A 22,154-nucleotide genomic window follows, 5' to 3' on the forward strand; every position below is an offset into this window, starting at 1 on the left:
ACACAGCCCGGCTATTTTCTTTCAATAAATAATCATTTATAAATTAACATAAATTTGCAGTAAGCAATAAGAAATCCTTACTGGACAGCCAATCACCAGATCCAGAGACTGAGTGTCAACTCCCTGTGATCAGATGAAAGACAGCAGGGACTAAGTACAACTTGTTCTCATTATCACAGCCAGCCAGACTAACACCACAGTGGGACCAGCAGCCACATACTACATCATTAGAGCAGCAAAAGCAAATGTCACCTAATAATGTCAACATCTAATAATAAAAAAAACATCATAAATGTCAAAACAAAGTTTGCCATACAGGAAATGAAGCAAATAAAATGTAAAACATGAAACACATTAACAAAACAAAACACATTTAATTTACAGTTTTACAAGATTCTGTGCGAGAAAATAACTACAGTGATTGCCATAGGTGGATCTACACCAGATCAGTTTGTAGGGGCTAATGCACCTGAGAAATGTACTGCCTGTGACCAATCTACACTTGATCTCAAAACACTGTATGGCTAGATTAGTGTAATCACAACCAGCACACTATAAGCATTCTGGTAAATAATTTGGGTTTGGTATGTATTACTCCATATGATGATATGAAATAAGTATATGTAGTTTTATGTGAAACCTAGAGGTGTTACCATAGAAAAACTAAATAAGCAGATCTACTAAGTCATACTTCATACTAAAGGGCACAAAAACACCTTTACACCTTGGAGTTAAATAGCTTGTAAACATTTAGTGTAGAATAGAAAAGACTGTGTCACGGTTCTGTCACGGTTTACTTGGAATTGGACCCCAGAATGCAGACAAGCAGGCAGCGTGATGGTAAGTCAAAAACAAAAGGTTTAATAACAAAAACTCACACTCAGCAGGAGGCAGGAACAAAACAAACGGGCAGGCAAGTCAGGCTTGGCATGATCCAAAAAAAAAACAAGACTTGGTTAGAGAGCTAGACATGAGAGCTAGACATGAGCATGAGAGTGAAAGATGTTTCCGCAAAGACAAACAGAACAGGTGTGAATATATGGCGTGAAAACCAGGTGGAGTAAGGAGACAGATTAACTTGAAGCAGGTGAACTGAATAAACTTAATTAACAGAACAAAACGTGACTGGAGCAGAACAAAGACTCTTGAACACAAACTAGAAAAACATGAAGCAAAAGCATAACCAGATCCAAAAACCAAACTTGACAAAACATGAACAAGACGACAAAACAAAAGCATGACCAGGAAAATAAACAGAAACATGATGCAAAACCTGAGCAGTGAAAAACATAAGGAAAAACCCCGAAACCAAAAACCAAACAACCCTACATCATGACAGACTGTCAGTATTTTGATTAGCTAATAAGCAGCAGGGATTTACCAGTACAGATCCACTGCACCACAAAATGTGTAATTTTGAGCATGGCTGACGCTTGTTATAACCTATTAGCTAATTCCCATGCCATTACTTCTCTTTGACAATGTGACACTAACATTCTAGCAATTGAACTGTTGCAAGGGGAATTCATAATTTTGCACACTCTCCCAACAATCAGTCTATGCCCAATTTAGAGGTGTAACCACATCTCCCCAAGTGGGATCCCATTTTTACCAGGAATGCTTTGCATATTGATCTCTATGTGCAAGGGGCATGAAATGGCAAAACGTTCTGTTAGTGCAGTCTTGCTGATGAAGTATTGGGTTTGCTCGATCTGGATGCAAAATTGCCTTTGCATTCATGTGGTAGTCTTGTTTTTTTTTCCACACTTGAAGGTTAATGAAGGTCTAAATGTCTGGGGATAAAAATTTAATGCTTTATATATGTCAGTGAGTGGCCCTTAGTAATTAAATAGGTGAAATATGAAATAATTAAAACGTAGAGGGAAACACTTCATCTGACCCACTCCCAGAAATACACCTTGTCAAAGTGTTTTAGCACCTCACTCCAGCACAACTACCTGCTGAATCCTCACACTCTCCACCTCCCATTTCACGTAATAAAAATAGAATTTATGTATTACCTATAGGGATCCAGAGTTGTTTAGTTTACATGGACACCCAGTCTGAAATCCTGCCAAAGATCTTCAGAGCGCCCCCTGTTTCTACCTCTTTCTCTAAGGTGTGGCGTGCACGAGCCTGCTGCCAGATAAATAACAGGAAAATAGGTTGGACTGTCCTGCTGTTGAAGCCACTAAATTGTAAATTGTAACTGATGCAGAAAGAGCGTCTGCATAGCAAAGCATGATTAAATTAAATGAATGTATCATTGGGTCATTGCTGTGTCTGTTGAGTATAAATTCTGTAGCAGTGATACATATTTATGGTACATGTGGTATATTTAAGTTTTAATGCTAGTGCCACAGAATATGTGATATGCTATTTCTATTTTATTCAATATACATTAATAAACAAACAGTCAGTCAGTCATTTTCTACCGCTTATTCCATAGTGGGTCGCGGGGAAGCTGGTGCCTATCTCCAGCAGTCTATGGGCGAGAGGCAGGGTACACCCTGGACAGGTCGCCAGTCCATCGCAGGGCAACACACAAACAACCATGCACACACTCATTCAGACACCTAAGGGCAATTTAGAGACCAATTAACCTAACAGGCATGTCTTTGGACTGTGGGAGGAAGCTGGAGTACCCGGTGAGAACCCATGCATGCACAGGGAGAACATGCAAACTCCATGCAGAAAAACCCCTGGACAGGAATCGAACCCAGGACCTTCTTGCTGCAAGGCAACAGTGCTATCCATCCACGTTCCTGTAAATGTGCATCCAGCATGTAAATGAAACAGATCTGATCATTTAAACCAGCTGCTTTGAAAGTACCAATTGCATGGTATAAAAGCGCCTTTTTGTTTTCATGCCGAAGATAACATAGACCTAAGAAAATTGCCTCAGCTTGAACTGTAATTTCAATAATGTTTCTCCTTAAAAGCAAAAAAATTACATCATTAACCTTAACCTATTGCAGAAAAGCAGGTATGTTCTGCATTGAGTAGTAATGAGATCAGTTGTCACAGGACATGCTGTTTCTTTCCCTTCCACCGCTCCACCGGTTGTTACCTAGAACATGATGTTCCAGACCCTGACGACATTGTCAGAGGAGCCTTAGCCAAAGTTAGAGAAGAGGAGTTCAAAATGCATGACACACATTTTAGCTGCTCTGTTTAAAGCGACAAAGCCACTGCATAAAGAGGGTGTATTAAGAGAAAGGTAGGAACTCAGGAGGTGGGTGTCAGTGAGCTTGTGTGAAAGTGTGTCTTAATGTGTGTATTTAAAAACCGCTTTAAGGAAAGAAAATTCTGGATTTGTTATCATCTTTCCCATCTTTTGTGTGACAGGGACTCAAAAACGTTTAAGGTTCCATGACTTGTGGCCAAAATCGTAAAATAGTAACCAGATTTATATCCACAAGTAGCAGAGTAGGTATGATAAATGTTTTCTATTCATGAAAAAGACTGCATCAGTTCCCGCAGGCAACAACCCTTATAAAAATATTCTGTCAGATCACATTTTTGCCCTGGTCATTATCACAGCTTCATGCTGTTTCTTGTCTAGTCAGATGAGTGAAGGGTTTGCAGAAACAGATGTCTGTGCAGCTGTTTCGGGGATCATTATCGTTTATCTCTCTAAAATGAAAACAGTTGAACTGTTTGGGGTATTTAAAGGACAAAAACTAGGCAATTCCACCATTTTTGGTTGAATCACAAATGCTTTGGTACCAATAAAAGCAAAATAGATTCTTCAGATTTCAGAAGAAACTTTGGGTCTGCTAAAAAGATCAAAAGGATGTACAGCACAACGAAGCACACCGTCTAATATTAAATCCATGTTTTCCTTTAAACTAAAAAGGTACACCGCAACACTCTCCAGGTAATTTTCACCTTGAGAGTGGCATTAGCTTTATATTAGAAATATTTGCATTGGCAAACAGGTTGCTGTCTGAAGCTGCATGCCATTATTGCACATAATTATAAATAATGACATTCTGTTCTTGGGAAAATATCAAATTCCAGGAAGCGTGACTGCTTGACTTGACTTTATGGGCTGGGCCGGAATACAGTGCTGAATAAACAGAACCGGTCCCTTGCTCACCAAACGCACAAAACTTTATCATATTTTTGGGAGGAGTGAATGCTGCAAGTCACTGACTGGATGCAATCTGCTGGGTTTCCTTAGACAGAAAAACTTTTTATCCAATTTGAATAAATAACTGAATCTGACTGCACTGTTCAATGGTTAGGATTAATTGGAATGTATGAACCTGACTTTTGTGAAGTGCCTTGAGACAACATGTGATGTGAATTGGCGCTATATAAATAAACTGAACTGAATTGAATTGAAATTTTATCAAACACTATTTTTAGCAGAGGGATTATTTTCTCTATAGTGGAGCACCAGATTCAGAGATTGGAGCCAGTGTGATCAGGTAAAAGACCGCATGTCCCATGTGTAAACTGTCCTCCTCTTTGTTACAGCTAGCCATCACAGACTGGCACGACAGTTGTTAAAGTTATTCTGTGTAGCGGGTCACTTTTCCACCAATCACTACTGGTCTATGATCTATGATCCATTCCACATGTATACACAAGCTTTCTGACCACTGCATCCAAGTCCTCTGCAGACAGGGGGGAGAGGAAGAAGGAGCTGCTGAGCCCGGTCAGGTCAGGACTGCTGGACTTCATTTAATGGGGAACTGTCTGTGAAAAGCAAGGGTGCAGATTACAGAGGGACCCTGAAGAAATAAAAAGGGAAAAGGTTGAGGCTTTCTCCATGGCTAAAATCTGAGATCGCTATTGTTTCCAAGGTGTCCAAATATTGGTGGAGGAGATCTACCATGATGCCGATGAGAGATACATGCACCCAGAGGTGCAGGTTTTGCTCAGTGAAGACAGTCCATCAGCCCCCTCCTCTGGATTCAGGCGAGCCATACAACACATGCAACTCCATCGCTGCTGGGAGCTGGATTATGTGGTTCTGACATCAAAGATGATCAAATGGGGCAGCTCACTTTGTCAAAACTGTTTCTAACATGAAAGAGTTAAAGCCTCAAAATATGGTTGAATGCTGTGGTGACATGGCACCTGTGGAGACGACCAACCTGTCAGGGTTAGATGTATATGGCCATAATGTGAAGATGGTGCGAGGCCTGCAAAGGCTTGTTCAGGACCCAAAGCTAACTTGGACCAATCCCTGAATGTCTGGAAACACACAGTCAAAATGCAGCACTTGAAAAGTTTGATTGTTGAGAGAAAGTTGGAAATAACACGGGCTTGTCATCCACATTTAGAAAAACACTGGATCAATCTTCATGAAAACATTCAGTAAATAAAACCTAGTCAGTCCCAAGACGTTGTGCAATAGAGAGTGGTAGATTTTAATTTTAGTCTACGTTCGACTTAACAACTAAACCAAAATGAAATTAGGGACCATTGCGTGTCTTTGAGGACACTGGTGTTCCTCTCTCCACCTGTGCCTGACCTGAGGGACTCCTTTAAGGCAAGAGGAAATAAGAAAAATTAACTGATGAGGAGATAACTATGTGCATAAAAACTACTACCTGTTATGAACAGAGAGGCTGCAATATTCAATCTTCAATCTCTTCTTTATAAGCCGTTAAATCACTTTTACTAACTCCAACCTTCACCAAGTGGACATGGAGTTTTGAGTTAATGTGCTTTCTTTGAGATCTAAAAAAGAAATAGTCTTTAAAACTTTTAAAAGAAGTACTATGTGACTAAAGAAAGAAAAGAAAGATCCTGTATCATTTCCCTTCTCCTTTAAATGCTCTGGCTACTTTTCATTTGTGTTTTCTTCATGCTTTTTGCAAGAGAGCAAAAATTAGTTACTACCATTTTTTATAAGGAGAGGGGTCTAATATCCAGAAAACAAAATAAAATACATCTGTGCTTTAGCGAACTTTTTCAAAAACTTGGGACATTTGTGCATGTTTGAGTCTGTTTGCAGAAATTTGACTCTGTATAAATTAAAGAAAATCCACAATAAATTCAAACATCTGCACCCAGTTCTTGTTTTTAAAAATCATTGTTGTATCTTTGCAACCAGAAAACAAATAATTGTTGAATCCAGATAATTAAAAGGCCCAATTATTATGACATTCATGCTGGTGATGAGTGTATGTAAACATCTGAGCAGACCCGAGTTTGCAAATCATGTCACAAACTACAAATTATGTCAATTAAATGTCAATTAGTGGACTGGATTAGGTTTCTCGTGTACTTATTCCTCTTCACCTCCATCATTAAATCTTTTATGATTATCATCCAGCAGAATGTCTTGACATGTCAGCTTTAAGATAAATGAAATGCATAAGGAACCAGATGGGAACTAACTTGCTTCAGTGTTCAGTGAACTGAAGAACCAGCGAGACAGAGTTTAATTGCCCTGGAGGCATAGAGCTTTGGATTCAGACAGGTTTTACTCTAAATAAGTTGTGCTGTAGGTGCTTAAAACTTACAGGCAGACGTCAAAATGTTCAAACCCCTGATGAGGAATGACAGAGTTAGATAATAATTTAGAAATAATTAAGCAGACATCAGAAAAAGAAACACAACATAAGCTATATGGCAAGGTTTTCTCAACTAAAAGTTTGATTTTTACACACCTTAACTAATCTGTTAAGAGTCACCACAGGTCAACAGTTGGTGATATAATCAGATAAAATGCACTGTTTTATTGCAGGAGTGGCATGGTGTTTCATTTAGGACATTACATTTATTGTTCTGGACGACTTGGTCTTTGGGTGTACTTGGAGTTATCTAAGTTTTATGCGTGGTTTAATCAGGGTGCTGCTGTGATGTGTATTCATTGTCCTTTGGATGCATTCTGTGATTCCTCTGATGTACGGTACTGTGACCATTTCTTTGCTTTCTGTTATTCTTTTCGGTTTCTTTTTAGATATATGCCTATTCTCTCTCTGTTCCACCTATAGTCGTTCATTTTTTATTGCCCATGGTGGATTTTGACATCTGGTTAATGCATTGTGGATGTGTTGTTCTTCTTCTTTCCTGACTTCCTCATCTGTTCTAAGTTTTGCTCATTAGTATAGAGTTATTAGTACTGACATTTTGTGCGTGATGGGGTGTTCTGATGTCCAGTAGATACTGGTCTGTGTGTGTGTTATTTTTATGCCACAGTTTTTAGAGACAGTGATCTTTATGTCCAGGAAACCAATGGATTGATTTGTTTCTTCCTCATGTGTGAAATTGATATGCCCAGGGGCATCCACGGTGTTGAGGTGATCTGCAATCTGTTGTGGATGTCCTAATTTAACCTTCTCCAGAATTTTACTAACGTAACGCTTCCATAGAGTTGGTCGTCAGTGCTCTGGTGCAGATATTATAGCTCTCAACATTGCAAAACCTTCCTTTTGTCTACATATGGTGTTTCTGAATTTGAAATAAGTGGATGTGGTCACAAAGAAAATTTTAGGTAAGTCATTTTTATTTATATAGCACCTTTCACCGATAAAAATCACAAGGTGCTTCAAAAGATTAAAAAGATAATAATAATAATAATAGTAATAATAACAAAGAATTGAGTGTAAGTCTAAATAAGATGACTAAATAAGTAAAGCTCAATCTCCACGGGTCTTAATATGAGTCTGGGGAACCACCAACCGGATCGGGTTAGATCATTTAAGAGGCCAGGAAGAAGACAGGGGTTCCAATAGGTCCACAATACATTTGGTGCTTTTCACCAGTGCCCCAAATGTCAGGACCAAAACCCTAAACTGGATTCTAAAATAAACAGGGAGCCAGTGTAACGAGGCAAGAAATGGGGCAATGTGGTCCTTCTTTTTAGTTCTGGTTAAAAGCCTTACCACTGCATTTTTTCACAGTCTGAAGGTGATCCAGACATGTGAAAAGACTGTTGCAGTAGTCCAAACGAGATGAGATAAAAGCATGGATAATCATTTCTAGCTCTGTGTTTGATACAAAAGATCTAAGCTTAGAGATCTTTCTAAGGTGATAAAAGACGTTTCCGAGAAGATGCTTACACTGCGTCTCAAGAGACAAAGCACTGTCAAAGAAAACACCCAAATTCTTGACACAACTTTCACAGAAGTAGATAAAAAGCTCACATGCTGCCTGGTAACCAGGATTTTATCAGTGGGAGCAATGATCGGGGTTTCCATCTTTTTGTCGTTAATCTGCAGATAATTTTAAGCTAAATTCATGCAGTTTGTGCAAATCAGACATTTTAAACGTGCAGTATAATTGAATGTCATGAGCATACATGTGATAAGACAGATTTTTAAAGCTTTTGAGGATTTTACCTAAAGGATGAAGATACGATAAAAGAGTATTGGACTCAAAACAGATCCCTGGGGTACGCTACAAGGCAGAGAAGCTGTGTGTGACAAAATTAAGTAATGTTGTCATCCACTTAAGTGGTTAGATTATGTTTCTGGAGATGATGATGTTGTGGAATTTTCTTATCAAAGTGGATAGAAGTTGACTCATAACAAGAGAAAATCCGGACTTTGTCTTTATAAGTTTTATTCAAAGGCATTCAGCCTTTGAAGACCCTGACACTGAGGTTAGTCAGTGAAACAGAGCCCCGATCAACATTTACACACAGTATTTATACCAGAACATGACAGTGTTATCTCAACTTCAAAGAGTCTGTGTTTTATGACCCCAGACCCTTCTCGGGTTCAGAGGTGACAAAGTTATCTAGAAACCCATCTGTCCTTCCCAACACATCATCCTAACTGTGGGTTTTAACCATTAAACTGCTGATAATGGCTTTTACAGCTTCCTCCCCTAACACAGATGTTCTGAGGAGTGAGGTAAACCAAAGGTCATACACTTTGGAACACTTACGGCAAGAATTTCCATTACAATGAGAAAATACTTGACATCAGTGAGCAGAGCTTACTGATACGGGGAAGACTGGAGTTCAGGGCTGGACTGGGACCAAAAAATGGCACTGGCATTTTTGGTCATGGTAGCCCACCATGATTAGAAATATAATATGCGGAGACACATGAATCAGAACCTCGGGAAGCAAGGGACACGAGTAGATTACAACTCGTTGTCAAGACAATCTGGCATCTGTCTCATGGAGCCAGCTCCTCTATAAACTTCTCCTAATGAATCTTAATGAGCCACAGCTACTGAGCCTGCACCTGCTGGTCACACCCTGGAAGGCAGGCACTGAAATTTGCAAAAAGGTAAACTTGCCTATCTTTAGAGAAGTCCCTGAGCCGTTAAAAAGTTTGTATACCCCATACACTTTATTACATTTTGTAACATTACAGCCTGTTCATGGAATTTAGAGGGATTTTATTTTAGACCAACACAATGTAACACAAAATCTTGCAATCTAACTGAGCTTGAGCTACTTTGCAGAGAACAATAGGTAAAAATGTCCATCTCTAGAAGTGGTAGGCTGGTGGAGACCGACCCTAAAAGGTGGTTCTAAATAGTATTGACTAAGGGGAGCTGATAACAAATGCCATTGGACCTTCTAGATTTCTAATGGTAAGAGGATTTGAAAAGATTTTTCCTTCTACTTCAAAATCATATGCTACTTTGTGTTGGTCTACCACATTTAAAACCAAAAAAAAAAAAAAACCACAGCATAACGCTGCCAAGGGTGCCAAGCGCTGCCATATTCGAGGGGTGAAATAACTCGCAGAGCATTTTATCCAAAGGTATCCAAGTAAAGGGAGTTGAATACAAATGCACACCACACTTTTCAGTCATGTATCATTTCCCTTCCACTTAACAGACATGCAATACCTCATTTTTGTGTACTGCATAAAATTCTCACAAAATGCTTCAACATTTGTGATTGGAAAGAATACTCTGAAAGGCAAAATGTGTGTGAGATAGTTTTAGAAATATTCCATAAAATATGTTAGATCAACTTTTTCTTCTGCAGAAAAAGACATTTATCTTGATTAAACAAAAAAATTCCTTTTTAGTTGTGCGTTTTGATTGATGGAAACACTCAGAGATGTGGTCTGCATTGCTCACAAAGAACACCTTGAGCAAGTTTTTCTACTCTCTTCTTGAATTGTTTTCTGATTGGCTGCTCTGAATTCAACCTTCTTCCTTGTCGCGATTGGCTGGAAACCTAGTGGGCAGGTGATGAGTGTAAATAAATACAGTGTGTGAGTGTAGACAGAGGAGCACATGCAGGCTTTTACTATCAACACCTTTCAGCTCTGTTAGCACATTTCTTTACCAGCAAGCATCGACTGCAACAAAAAAGAAGACATTTTAATTTTTGCGAGGAAAAAAGAAAAACATTGTCATGTCTTTTGATACAAAACACAAGACTGAAGTGCGCCTGGTGTTTCTAGGAGCAGGAGGAGTAGGGAAGACAGCCCTCATCCAGCGGTTCCTCAAAGACACCTTTGTGCTGAAGCACAGGCAAACAATAGAGGAGCTCTACAGGAAGGAGTATGAAGTGGGGGGAATCAAAGTCACTATCAGCATTATGGACACCAGTGGGAGCTACTCCTTCCCTGCCATGCGCAAACTCTCCATCCAGAACAGCGATGCCTTTGCCCTGGTTTATGCGGTGGATGATCCAGATTCCCTGGAGGCTATTAAGAGGCTGCGAGAGGAGATTCTGGAAGTCAAGGAGGACAAATATACACCCATTGTGGTGATCGGTAACAAGATAGACCAACACAAAGAGCGACGGGTCTCCAGTGATGATGTACTGTCCACGGTGGAAGTGGACTGGAACCAAATCTTCCTGGAGTCCTCGGCCAAGGACAACGTCAATGTGATGGAGGCCTTCAGGGAGCTGCTGCAGCGGGCCAACCTGCCCACTCAACTTAGTCCAGTACTCTGCAGGAGACGTGAAACATTCCCCAAGGAAAACAAAAAGCACCCCCCCATGAACAAGATCAGCAGCTGCCTCCTGTCATAGAGAGAAAAACATGCAAACCAGACCGGAACCGGAACATTTAAATTGATGAAAGAAAAACAAACCAAGAGACAATGTTTGACAAGATAATCGAATGTTCCCTTCTGCTCCATGCTCCAAGATACTTCTGCTAAGACAAACATGATCAGATGAAAACAAAGATAAACTTAAAGACAGGATTAATGTTATTGAACTTGACTGTACCTACTGTGAATGTCAAAACATACACAGAACTCTGAGCATGTCGTGTTTGGTTTGTGCTTACAACTATTGATGTTTTAGTCATTAACTGTGATCATTTGATGGGAAACAAATCAGCTTCTGTGAAGCAATCAGTCAAAAGCAATAGTGTTTTATCTTTAAATGTGATTATTTTGCAGTTGAAGTCAACATATGAAGAAAATAAACTGTGCACTTTATACTTTAGAGAAATATTAATATTGGTAATCAATGGATTGTCTGTTTTACAGCACCTATTTGTTTGTGTATCCTCATAAAGCTTAAGACATCAACTAGAATAAAGTTTTATTTTGTCTGACAAAAATTGATGGAAAACAAAGGAAAATTGTTGCCGTTCTGCTTGACGTTTTTTCAAAGTTTCACTGTTTTGTCTAAGGTTCTGTATTGTGGAAATGTGTTAAGAACATTCAAATAAGCTGTCAAGAGAATAACTGCACCCTTTCTTATAATCTTCTAATGCATACTTGATGTGAAAAGAAAAATAGTGTTATTTTTAGCCACAAGACAAATGCTTGTGCCATATTTTTAAAATCTCACATTTAAAAATTATTTATTAAACATTGGGAATAATTCAATGATGCACAACTAAATGAAAAGGAATTAGCAAATTGTTGATATAAATCTATTTGTGAATGTAATAGGTTGGATTTTAAAGTCTGTGCAAACAGCTATGTGTATTGTACTGATGTGTTCAAATTCTTTGAGAGCAGTACTGGTCTAACTAGATGAATAAGTTAAAATAAAACTGCAACAAACTATCGACTGTCTTTGTTTTATGTACATCTTCCAGTACAGGGTCCTCAGGACAACAATGGTACCAAGCGGAATTACTTACAGAAGTGAAGCAGTGTGTGTTGAACCTATCAACAAGGTCTCATATGGACAGTTTCATGACTTCTGTTTGTGCTATACTGCCTTCTGGTGGTGGACTCAGTTATGTGTGACGTAGACCCGTTAAATTATGAATAACCTAAACCACAAATTAAAAACAGCTGAAACACGTAGGTGCCCTAATAATTTCCCTTTTGTGCTATTCCTAATAGACATTAATGAGAAGAAAAGTAAAATGGCCCACCCTACTAAAGAGTTGGGGAGGACAGAACTGAACTATTGGACTTATAGATTCTCTCCACTTACTGGAGAAAGTTTTTTAGGCTTGACACCAACTTGTCATACATTTATACAATTTCGTTATATGTTAAGGCAAACACTGCCATGGTCAAAATCCTATCATTCATGATCACGTATAACACCTGGACAAAACGGACAGTTCCATGCAAATTAACCCATACTCCTTGAAGCTTTTTCATATGTTGTCATGTTAGAGCCACTAACTTCCATGTAAGGTAAGGTAGGGTAAGTTTATTTATATAGCGCTTTTCAGTAACGAGACACTCAAAGCGCTGTACATACAATTTATTGTGATTTTATGAGATAGATCAACACAAGTAGTAATTGTGGTGTAAAATAAAAACATACAAAGGTCTTTTACTAATAAAATATTTGTTTTCAGTCACTTTGCTGTGATACCCCTAAATAAAATCCGGAGGAACCATTTGCCATCAGAAGTCACCTAACTGGTACACCCAATGCAATAAACGTTCAGCATAAATCCAACTGCTCTGTGAAGGCCTCAGCAGTTTCTTAGATCACAAAGTCCAAAAAAACACCTGATGGGTCAGCAATAAAGTTGATAAAAAATTGAAAGCAGGATTGGATTATTAATCAATATCTGTAGTTTAAGACATCTCGCATCAATTAATCTATCACCTGAAAATGGAAAGAGAACAGGCGGTCCACCTTTACTGACAGGCTGGCCAAGCATAGCATTAATAAGAGAATCAGCCCAAGAGGTGCAAAGTAACTCTGGAGGTGCTGCAGTTAAGGTGGAAAATTCTGCCAGCAGGACAACTATTGGACAAAAACTCCACAAAATCTTGAAGAAAGATTAAAACCACTGATAAAGGAACGCCCGAAAAAATGTCTTTTACCTAATCTTTTTGGAAAATAACACTGCATGTCACCTTGAGCACATCATCCCCGTAGTGTCATAACAGGCGACAGTGTTTTTAGGACCAACGTGCAGATCAGGAACGCCAAGCTGCATGGTGAGTTGAACAGGGCCCGTATTCACAAAGAATCCTAAGACTGAAAGTAGCTCCCAGTGACGTCATTCTAAGAAAAATCGTAAGATTTCTTGAATTCTTAGATTTTTCTTAGAATATTCCCTCAGTAAGATTAAGAAGGCAATGACAGTAAAATGTTGAATTTTAATATTAATATGAAATTAACTAACATGAAATACATGTAGTATGAAGAGTAAACAGCATGCAAGTAAACATAATATTAAGCAAATCAAAATAATGATTAGCATGTAAATAAGCTATCCAGTCTAAATTCTATCATTGGTTAATTTCTCTCCATTGATTACTAGGATCACATTTGCTTTTTTTGCAACCACCGATCACAGCTCTTAGAAGACAGCATCACACCTAGCAACGGGTCCAAAGACCCCTCACTAAGATAGGACTTTCTGTCCTCTCCTCATTCAGAGTCGCTCTCAGCAGCAAACTGAATCACTCAAGCTAGGAGTCTGTGCCCGGTCTTTAATAACTAAACACAGGAAAAACCTTCAGAGGTAGAGTTCAGGACATGAACAAAGTAGCATGCATTGAGCGGGTAGGCAACAGTGTAATGCAGTGGCGTGAAATGAAAACCCTAGTGTATAAATACCGAGCTAGGGAGGAGAAAGGACCAAAAAACAAGGAAGGCTAATCAGGAGGAATATGGGGCAGCTGGTGACAACAAACATGCTGAGCAACTGAAGGAAGGGGGCTGATTAATACAGATGAGCATGGAATCAAACAGAAGTCAACATACAGGAATATAAAACAAGAGCTGAAAACCATTAACAGGGAGGAAACAGATCTACAAGGAGATACAGACTAAAACACCTAGCACATGAATCCAAGAAGGTAATTTAAACACAAGAATGAATCATGAATCTAATCAACATGAATGAATTGAAATAACAGCCACTGAAGAAAGTGAGTAGGGAAAACAGAAAAGGACCTCAAACTCAAATATTTTACACGGTCAGGTCATGACCGAGTGAAACACAGTGGTAACAGCAAAATGCCGATGGGATGTTTTTCTTTGGTGGAGACAGTGGAGCTGGTTAGAGTTGATGAAAAGATGAATGGAGCACATATACGAATGCTATGATGAGCCAGTCAAAATCCAGACCTAAATCCAGAGAAAGTGGAATAAAACTACAGAAAGGCACTGCACGTTATTTTATTCTATTTTTGCAACTCTCTAATGAACCTGAATATCTTTGTCTTGCAGATAACTTCTGTTTATAATAATGGACTCAAAAGTCCCTCATGCTCTTCAAAAGCAGCAAGTTGCTTCCCTTGAATGCACACTTAAATACTTTACACAAACTAAGCAAACTGTGCTGCACAAGATTGTACCTACTACCATAACTGTTGTGGAAGCAGAAAGGCTGCATCTTTATATTTTGTCTCAGCATTTTGATAAACTAACATCTGAGGTTTTATTTATCTAATCTTAAGGGCTGGTCAGGACCAAATGTCAGCTGCTCCAGGCCTGTATTCTACATTGGCATAAATGTGGCAGTCTTCTGCTTTGATACTTCCTTCCATTTACAGCATCAATGTTCCCTTCTAGAATCCCTTCAGAGGATTCACAGTCACGTTAAAGTTCTGACTGCTGTATTTTATAGCGGACACTTTTATGAACTCACAAAGCCCGTCATAGGCAGCGTTAACATTTCGGTCAACAGGCCCAGCGTGCTTCCTCTTTTAAAAGTTTACAGCCAAGGTGAATTGTTTTGCCAGAAGAAAACGAGGAAGCGACCTTTAACAATCAAACCTTTTCTTCCTCTTTATGCTCTTTAAACTCACAGCTGCTCCTCTATTTTTGCTACACGACTGGAGAAACAGAGGCAGACCCTTCTTTGCAGAGCCCAGGTGTGATCAGACATTTTTATTAACACGATAATGATACAGCCTCAAGACTTCTTTTAGATGAAAGTGTTGCTGCAACAGCGCCGAAATTCTTAAAAGGTCTGCTCCTGGACTTGGTCCAAGCTCCTCAGAGTTGCATGGTTACCTGAGAAGTTTAGAGCAAGTATAGGATCTCTGACCTTTTCTGCATCCAACGTTTCAGTTTTGCTTTAAAAGTTCTGTCTTCAGGAGTTTAAGGTCAGTTTGGCATTTAATGTTCATCAATCAATATTATTTTTCATTTCTAAATTGTATTTTTTTTTATAAAAACACATTATTTCAATGACATTCATCAGAGGTCTACTGTGTGTAATGATTGATTGAAACCCACATATTTAGAGGGATACAGATTTAATTCAGAATTCAGTCAAAAACTCTAATTGTCACTTTAATCAGGTCAAATTAAGAGATCTGTTCATCTTCACTGCACATTTATATAGAATCCATCAAAAGATAAAACAAATACATTTAAACACAAGAATCACCACATTGGCAAATTCATTTCAAACAGATTATATGTTATAGCAGACAAAATGTATGGGTGGATTGTCTTTCAGGTCTTTATATATTGCAAGAAAAGTCATTAATACAGTATAATGTGTACTGATAATTTGTCATTTCTGCCCTGAACCTTGGTTTTAAGTGCAATCTTTGTGTTCAGTAAGGTTCTGATCTGGGCAATTGTAGGAGCTAATCGTCAGGCTGCTTTATCCATTGCAAAAATCCAGTTTATGCTTAGGATCATGTTGTCCAGATGGAGCATTCAGCTGTGTCAAAGTGCAAATTACTGATCTGAGGTGAAATGTGATGCACAAGTGCCACTGGCAGAGAAAAGACCCTCGGCATGTTGCCACCACCACTTTCATGTTGACTGTTGGAAGAGGATTTTTAGGCTTGAAAGCCTCCTATTAACTCCTCCAAATGCTGGCCACATAGTCCAACCTTTGTCTTGTTTGACCATAAAGCTTTTCTTCAGCCGATTGTTTGGTTTGTCCATGTGGCCCGCTACATACTTCAATAGAACCTAGAGTTGTCAGATTTGGAGTAAGGCCTGTTTTCTTGGTTTACGTGATGACTCAAAATAATGTTAAAATGTTGGCAGTTGTTAGTAGCCTTGGGTGTTGTTGGATTGATCTTGAACATCCTAGACAATCTTGTTTCATCGGATTATTACAGTCAAAAAGTCACCTCAGACATTAAAACTGCTTCCAAAATATGTAGATAAAGCAGCTCATTAATTCATCTTTGGAACGGCCCCACGTTCGACCCTGTAAAAAAAAAAATTGTGAAATATGTTCAAAAAACTGGTCTGTATCAGGAAAACAACCAATGTGAATCTTTTTAACAATTCTACCAACAAAAGTGGTCAAATGTTGAGCCAGATAACACCAGAATGATTGTGTTTTTGAAATGAAAATTGCTTTAGAACATTTAATCAAATATTAGTGGGTCATGCATGTTTAACACATCTGATTGTGTGGATTAGAGAAAATCCACAACAAATGTTCCTCTATTTTTGATTTTTTTTCAATAATTGAACTTTTAAGTTGTACTGTAGTCCACCTTGGGAAATTAATGGTTCACATAAATAACAGGAGGCTGAGAAGGAGGCAACTATTTTATTTGCATATACAATTAATAACAGAGTCAGACAGAGGGCTACGGAGAGGGAATCTGGAACCGTAAATACAGACGAGACATTACCAAATGCATTAAACACAGATGCAGTTAGAGCTTAAACGGGAGTGTCATTCGATGCACACACTTCTTAAGTTCATGCTAACACAACACTGGCTTGTTAACACTCTCAAATGTTCTATTAATATTTCAAGGAAAAAATAATCCAGCTTTTTTTTTTTAAACCAAAAAAAACTGCTGGTTAAAAGATGTAAAGTCAAACATCACTTTTGCATGGAAGACATTTTCACCAAATGCTTTTTTTTTTCTATTTAAACAGGTGCAGCGGGTAAACACCCTGAAAAACTCAGGAGGAGCAAATAAATGTGCATTGGCATCTAAAGTGTATTTCCCTGAGAAAAACGTAGGTGAAGTAAAGCCACTCTCCAGCATCACCAAGAGGCCTATGAAATTCCCTTTTGTTTATCCTAAGAATCATTGTTTTCTAAAATTCAGTAAAACTTAAGACAGGAAAAAGTGGAGGGTAAAAATGATTATAAGTAGAAATAAAATGGATCATAGGGCCCATGTTCACATTTCTGCCAGTTCACCATAAACCTCAGTAGAGGTAATACCAGAATGAACTAATGCTGGGGGAAATGGGTGACAATTTTAAGTAATCTAATTTAGTACTGCTGTTTAGTTTAGTGGACCAGGCAATAAATACAATTTAATGGATTTCTGCAAATTTCTTGATGTAATATTTATCAAACGTCCCTTACAATAAGACAAAAAAGCTGAATAAAGCAGTCCTTACAATAACGGAGTTTCTTCTTTTGCTTTTCTTAGGAAAAGCAACATGCTTTGTTAACTTCATAAGCAGGCAGATGATCAGCTATTTTCTGCAGATTACTCTCTATATGAAAATATGAACTTTTGTACTGTATGACAAAAAAATAACTGGAATTAGTATTTTTTTTAAGTTGGAAGGAAACAAAAAAAACTATACACCATAATTTTACAATTATAAATATAGATATTTCTGATTTATGTGAAACCATGTATTTCTTAGATCGAAGTAAACACAACCTCCCTTTTTGTCTTTTCTCCAAATCCGGTTTAATCTGTGTGCAAACATTGATCTGTGGCAGGGCCAACACAATAAACTACGGTATGCTGAAGCACCACACTGAAACCAGCAGCAGCATCCGTCTCTTAAATGCATTCAACTTTTCACTGTGTGGCTTCTCATATTTGGCACTGACTTGGATTTACTCAGAGCAGGAGGCTTCCAGGGCTGAAACAGGTTAAAAGTGACACTCCCAGCTCATTGGTTAAACAGCCAGACACATTCTGTCTTCAGTTTCACTACCTGTAGGACAGCCGCATCTTGTAATAACTTCTCCCGTGAAATTTATTCACACACAATGTTTTTGAACAGCTGCTAGAAACGGCAGCCAGCGATCTAGTTATAACCCTCACTTTTTAATTAGAAACATGTAAATAAGCTATTTCTGACGATTACTTCCTTTGATTTATGTCGGGAATAACATCAAATGTTTTCTCAATGAGCCAGCAAGTGCTTTTATAAAAGGAACAAAAAAATACACGTTTTATTAGCTTTCAGGAAGAAGACAAATTATTTGGTAAATTTTGAGAAGTTCTTTAAATTAATCAGGATACATATATGCATGTCATTCAAAGCCAACACACGGAACAGCGTTTTGTTAGCATAGGTGCAGAGACGCCCATTACCCACTCAACTTAGTCGTCCACTGTGATATTGCGAAATAAGTAGGCCATAGACTCCCCGTTGTGGATACGGCGGATCGCCTCGGCTAATATCATGCTGACGTCCACAGTCTTGATTTTTGGGCACTGTAGCTTCTGCACCTCGTGGGGCACCGTGTTTGTCACGACCACCTGAAGACACATGAAGATATTTATATTTATAAATTTTTTTACAATAATTCAACATGTTGATCGCATTCATGCTTTAAAATACAGAAAAATGTCAAATATGGTCAGAAAAAAGGTATCTTTGGGGGGGGGGGGGGGTGTTATGTGCAGTCAGGCTGCTGACTGAAACAGTGACTGCACAACATATTTATTTTTATAATATTTTGTAAATCGCAATTTATTTTCCTTAACAATGATGTGCAACACGGTGTTGGTTTATCATATAAAATCCCAGTAAAATAAACGGATGTTTGTGGTCATGAAATGACAAAATCTGGAAATCTAAAAATCAGTATGAATACTTTATTTGCGTGGTACTGTAAATACAGACCACAGGGGAAATGTCAGGTTAACAAATGTTCTAATTTAACTGTAACCATTGTTATCTGAACACCTGCCAGCTTTTAGGAACAGAAACTGATGCCTTATTGCTGAAAACAATGACTCTTTGTTCAAACCGCATTGTACTCGGCAGCCCAGTTCAGATCGAGTTTCCATTAAAAGGAAGTATGTTAAATTAAACTTTTCTCCTACAGAACAGATAAGGTCTAACAATTGCAAGCTTCAGGGGTTTTTTGGGGTTTGTTTTTTATACAGTTTCCAGTTTGTTCTCATTTGACTTTCTAATTTTAGTTTATTTGACCTGGTATAAAACAGAATATGTTATTAGGAATAAAACAATACGTAAGTCAAGATGCACATGGCTAAAGATCATAAAGTTCTTTATTCTCACCACATCAATGGCGGATTCCTCTATGAGACGAGGAGCATCTGCAGAAAGTAAACCATGGGTGGCCATAATGTAGATTTTATAGGCCCCTCTCTCTTTCAAGATTTCTGCAGCAGCAACAAAGTCTCCTACATCGTCTATTATATCATCCTGGGTGGAAAGACAACAGAAATGTAGTTAAATATAAATGTAGGTAAAACATTTGAACCTGTTCACCCAGTTAAAATCAACAGAATGCACCAATGACACCAAAAATAGGAAGGGAGAGGGAAAAAGGGACCATAGATGACAAATAAGCAGCTTAAAAAGCACATAAAGCACACCACCTTGTGGTCAAGGGGATAACTGGTAATTCATATACCTTAATATTCATCTAAATATTCAAAAATCATAGAACATTCTAAACAGAAACAATTTTAATATTGCGCCTACGATGTATAACGGAGAAGGAAGAGCAGGAAAAATGTCCAGTAAATCTTACCACTATTATGGCGATTCTTCCACCAACATCTCCAACTACAGTAATCGGAGGTTTCTCCTTGGCCATCATTACTAAAATGAAAACCAAATCAGGTTACTTCATCTTTCACCATAGTTGAGTATATTATTTTTGATTTTAGGAATCAAAGACTAAATATAAGTAGATTGAGTAAAATGGGTAAAAGGGTTTTTGAGCAATCCAGCTCTCCAAATCACGTTCTTTTTTTCCTAAATCGTTAAATTGATTTCTAAAAATACAAAGCAAAACTAAAATGATGATCGATCAAAGCCAGTGGTTCATGTACCCCCTCCCCTCCATTCTACCCCTCCTACGTCTTAGGAGATCAAGCTGAAAGACTAAACCTAGTGAAAAGCATGCCATGCAAGGGTTAAATGACAAAAGCCCAGAATACCTAATCAACAAAAAAAGTGCCTGTATATATACACACACACAACTTCAGGCCCAGACTATAGAAGCAGCCTGCAGACAGTTTAAGACGCACCAACAGTGGCAAACACCGATGACAGACGTTGTGGGACCAGTCAGTGTAATCTGAGCGCTGTCAGCGAACAGCCTACATTTCCATGCACACCCCTAGGAGCCACATTATTGTTTTAATATATTTAAACACCATCTTTACTCTCCTGGTAGCTTGGCTTTATTAAACAGATAAATACATCTGTCTGCTGAATATCTACAGGGGTTGGACAATGAAACTGAAACACCTGGTTTTAGACCACAATAATTTATTAGTATGTTGTAGGGCCTCCTTTTGCGGCCAATACAGCATCAATTTGTCTTGGGAATGACATATACAAGTCCTGCACAGTGGTCAGAGGGATTTTAAGCCATTCTTCTTGCAGGATAGTGGCCAGGTCACTACATGATACTGGTGGAGGAAAACATTTCCTGACTCGCTCCTCCAAAACACCCCAAAGTGGCTCAATAATATTTAGATCTGGTGACTGTGCAGGCCATGGGAGATGTTCAACTTCACTTTCATGTTCATCAAACCAATCTTTCACTAGTCTTGCTGTGTGTATTGGTGCATTGTCATCCTGATACATGGCACCGCCTTCAGGATACAATGTTTGAACCATTGGATGCACATGGTCCTCAAGAATGGTTCGATAGTCCTTGGCAGTGACGCACCCATCTAGCACAAGTATTGGGCCAAGGGAATGCCATAATATGGCAGCCCAAACCATCACTGATCCACCCCATGCTTCACTCTGGGCATGCAACAGTCTGGGTGGTATGCTTCTTTGGGGCTTCTCCACACCGTAACTCTCCCGGATGTGGGGAAAACAGTAAATGTGGACTCATCAGAGAACAATATATGTTTCACATTGTCCACATCCCAATATTTGCGCTCCTTGCACCATTGAAACCGACGTTTGGCATTGGCATGAGTGACCAAAGGTTTGGCTATAGCAGCCCGGCCGTGTATATTGACCCTGTGGAGCTCCCGACGGACAGTTCTGGTGGAAACAGGAGAGTTGAGGTGCACATTTAATTCTGCCGTGATTTGGGCAGCCGGGGTTTTATGTTTTTTGGATACAATCCGGGTTAGCACCCGAACATCTCTTTCAGACAGCTTCCTCTTGCTTCCACAGTTAATCTTGTTGGATGTGGTTCGTCCTTCTTGGTGGTATGCTGACATTACCCTGGATATTGTGGCTCTTGATACATCACAAAGACTTGCTGTCTTGGTCAGAGATGCGCGAGCAAGACGTGCACCAACAATTTGTCCTCTTTTGAACTCTGGTATGTCACCCATAATGTTGTGTGCATTTCAATATTTTGAGCAAAACTGTGCTCTTACCCTGCTAATTGAACCTTCACACTCTGCTCTTACTGGTGCAATGTGCAATCAATGAAGACTGGCTACCAGGCTGGTCCAATTTAGCCATGAAACCTCCCACACTAAACAACAGGTGTTTTATTGTCCAACACCTGTACATTTACAATGCTATCTATGGGTACAGTCAGTTGTTTACATACACTCATAGATTACTGGTTAAACAACCATTAGCAAATTGCACCTTAACCACACGCTTTTTGCAGTCATCAAAAAGCTTCTGGCATCATTTTAGCTGGACATTTAACCACTCTTATCAGAAATAGTAGAGTTTAGGAATGCATTGATATGAACATTGGGCCGATACTGATATTAGA

General features: G+C 38.8%; 2 protein-coding genes and 1 pseudogene across 5 annotated transcripts in view; 2 read left to right on the forward strand and 1 right to left on the reverse strand.

Annotated features, from left to right (window-relative positions):
• The first annotated feature begins 4,579 nt into the window (after positions 1-4,579).
• LOC124863040 lies at positions 4,580-5,335 on the forward strand (annotated as a pseudogene).
• A 4,833-nt stretch (positions 5,336-10,168) lies between these two features.
• Positions 10,169-11,089, forward strand: LOC124863537 (ras-related protein Rap-2a-like). The gene has a single exon (XM_047357950.1). It carries the CDS (start codon positions 10,295-10,297, stop codon positions 10,919-10,921), a length of 627 nt encoding a protein of 208 aa, XP_047213906.1. The 5' UTR covers positions 10,169-10,294; the 3' UTR covers positions 10,922-11,089.
• Positions 11,090-15,517: 4,428 nt separating this feature from the next.
• Positions 15,518-22,154, reverse strand: part of LOC124862193 (phosphoribosyl pyrophosphate synthase-associated protein 1) — a 15,266-nt gene continuing 8,629 nt past the window's right edge. For 3 of the 4 annotated variants that reach the window (XM_047356012.1, XM_047356014.1, XM_047356015.1), the window contains 3 exons: positions 19,977-20,047; positions 19,499-19,645; positions 16,794-18,729 (listed from right to left, as the gene is read on the reverse strand). In XM_047356012.1, the coding sequence (XP_047211968.1) occupies positions 18,571-18,729; positions 19,499-19,645; positions 19,977-20,047 (377 nt within the window). In that variant the 3' untranslated portion in view covers positions 16,794-18,570. Of the gene's footprint in view, positions 16,458-16,793; positions 18,730-19,498; positions 19,646-19,976; positions 20,048-22,154 lie in introns of those variants that run through there. The other variant, XM_047356013.1, reaches the window with a different exon arrangement.

This window comes from Girardinichthys multiradiatus, chromosome X (genome assembly GCF_021462225.1).
Source record: "Girardinichthys multiradiatus isolate DD_20200921_A chromosome X, DD_fGirMul_XY1, whole genome shotgun sequence".
Classification (NCBI taxonomy): Eukaryota; Metazoa; Chordata; class Actinopteri; order Cyprinodontiformes; family Goodeidae; genus Girardinichthys; species Girardinichthys multiradiatus.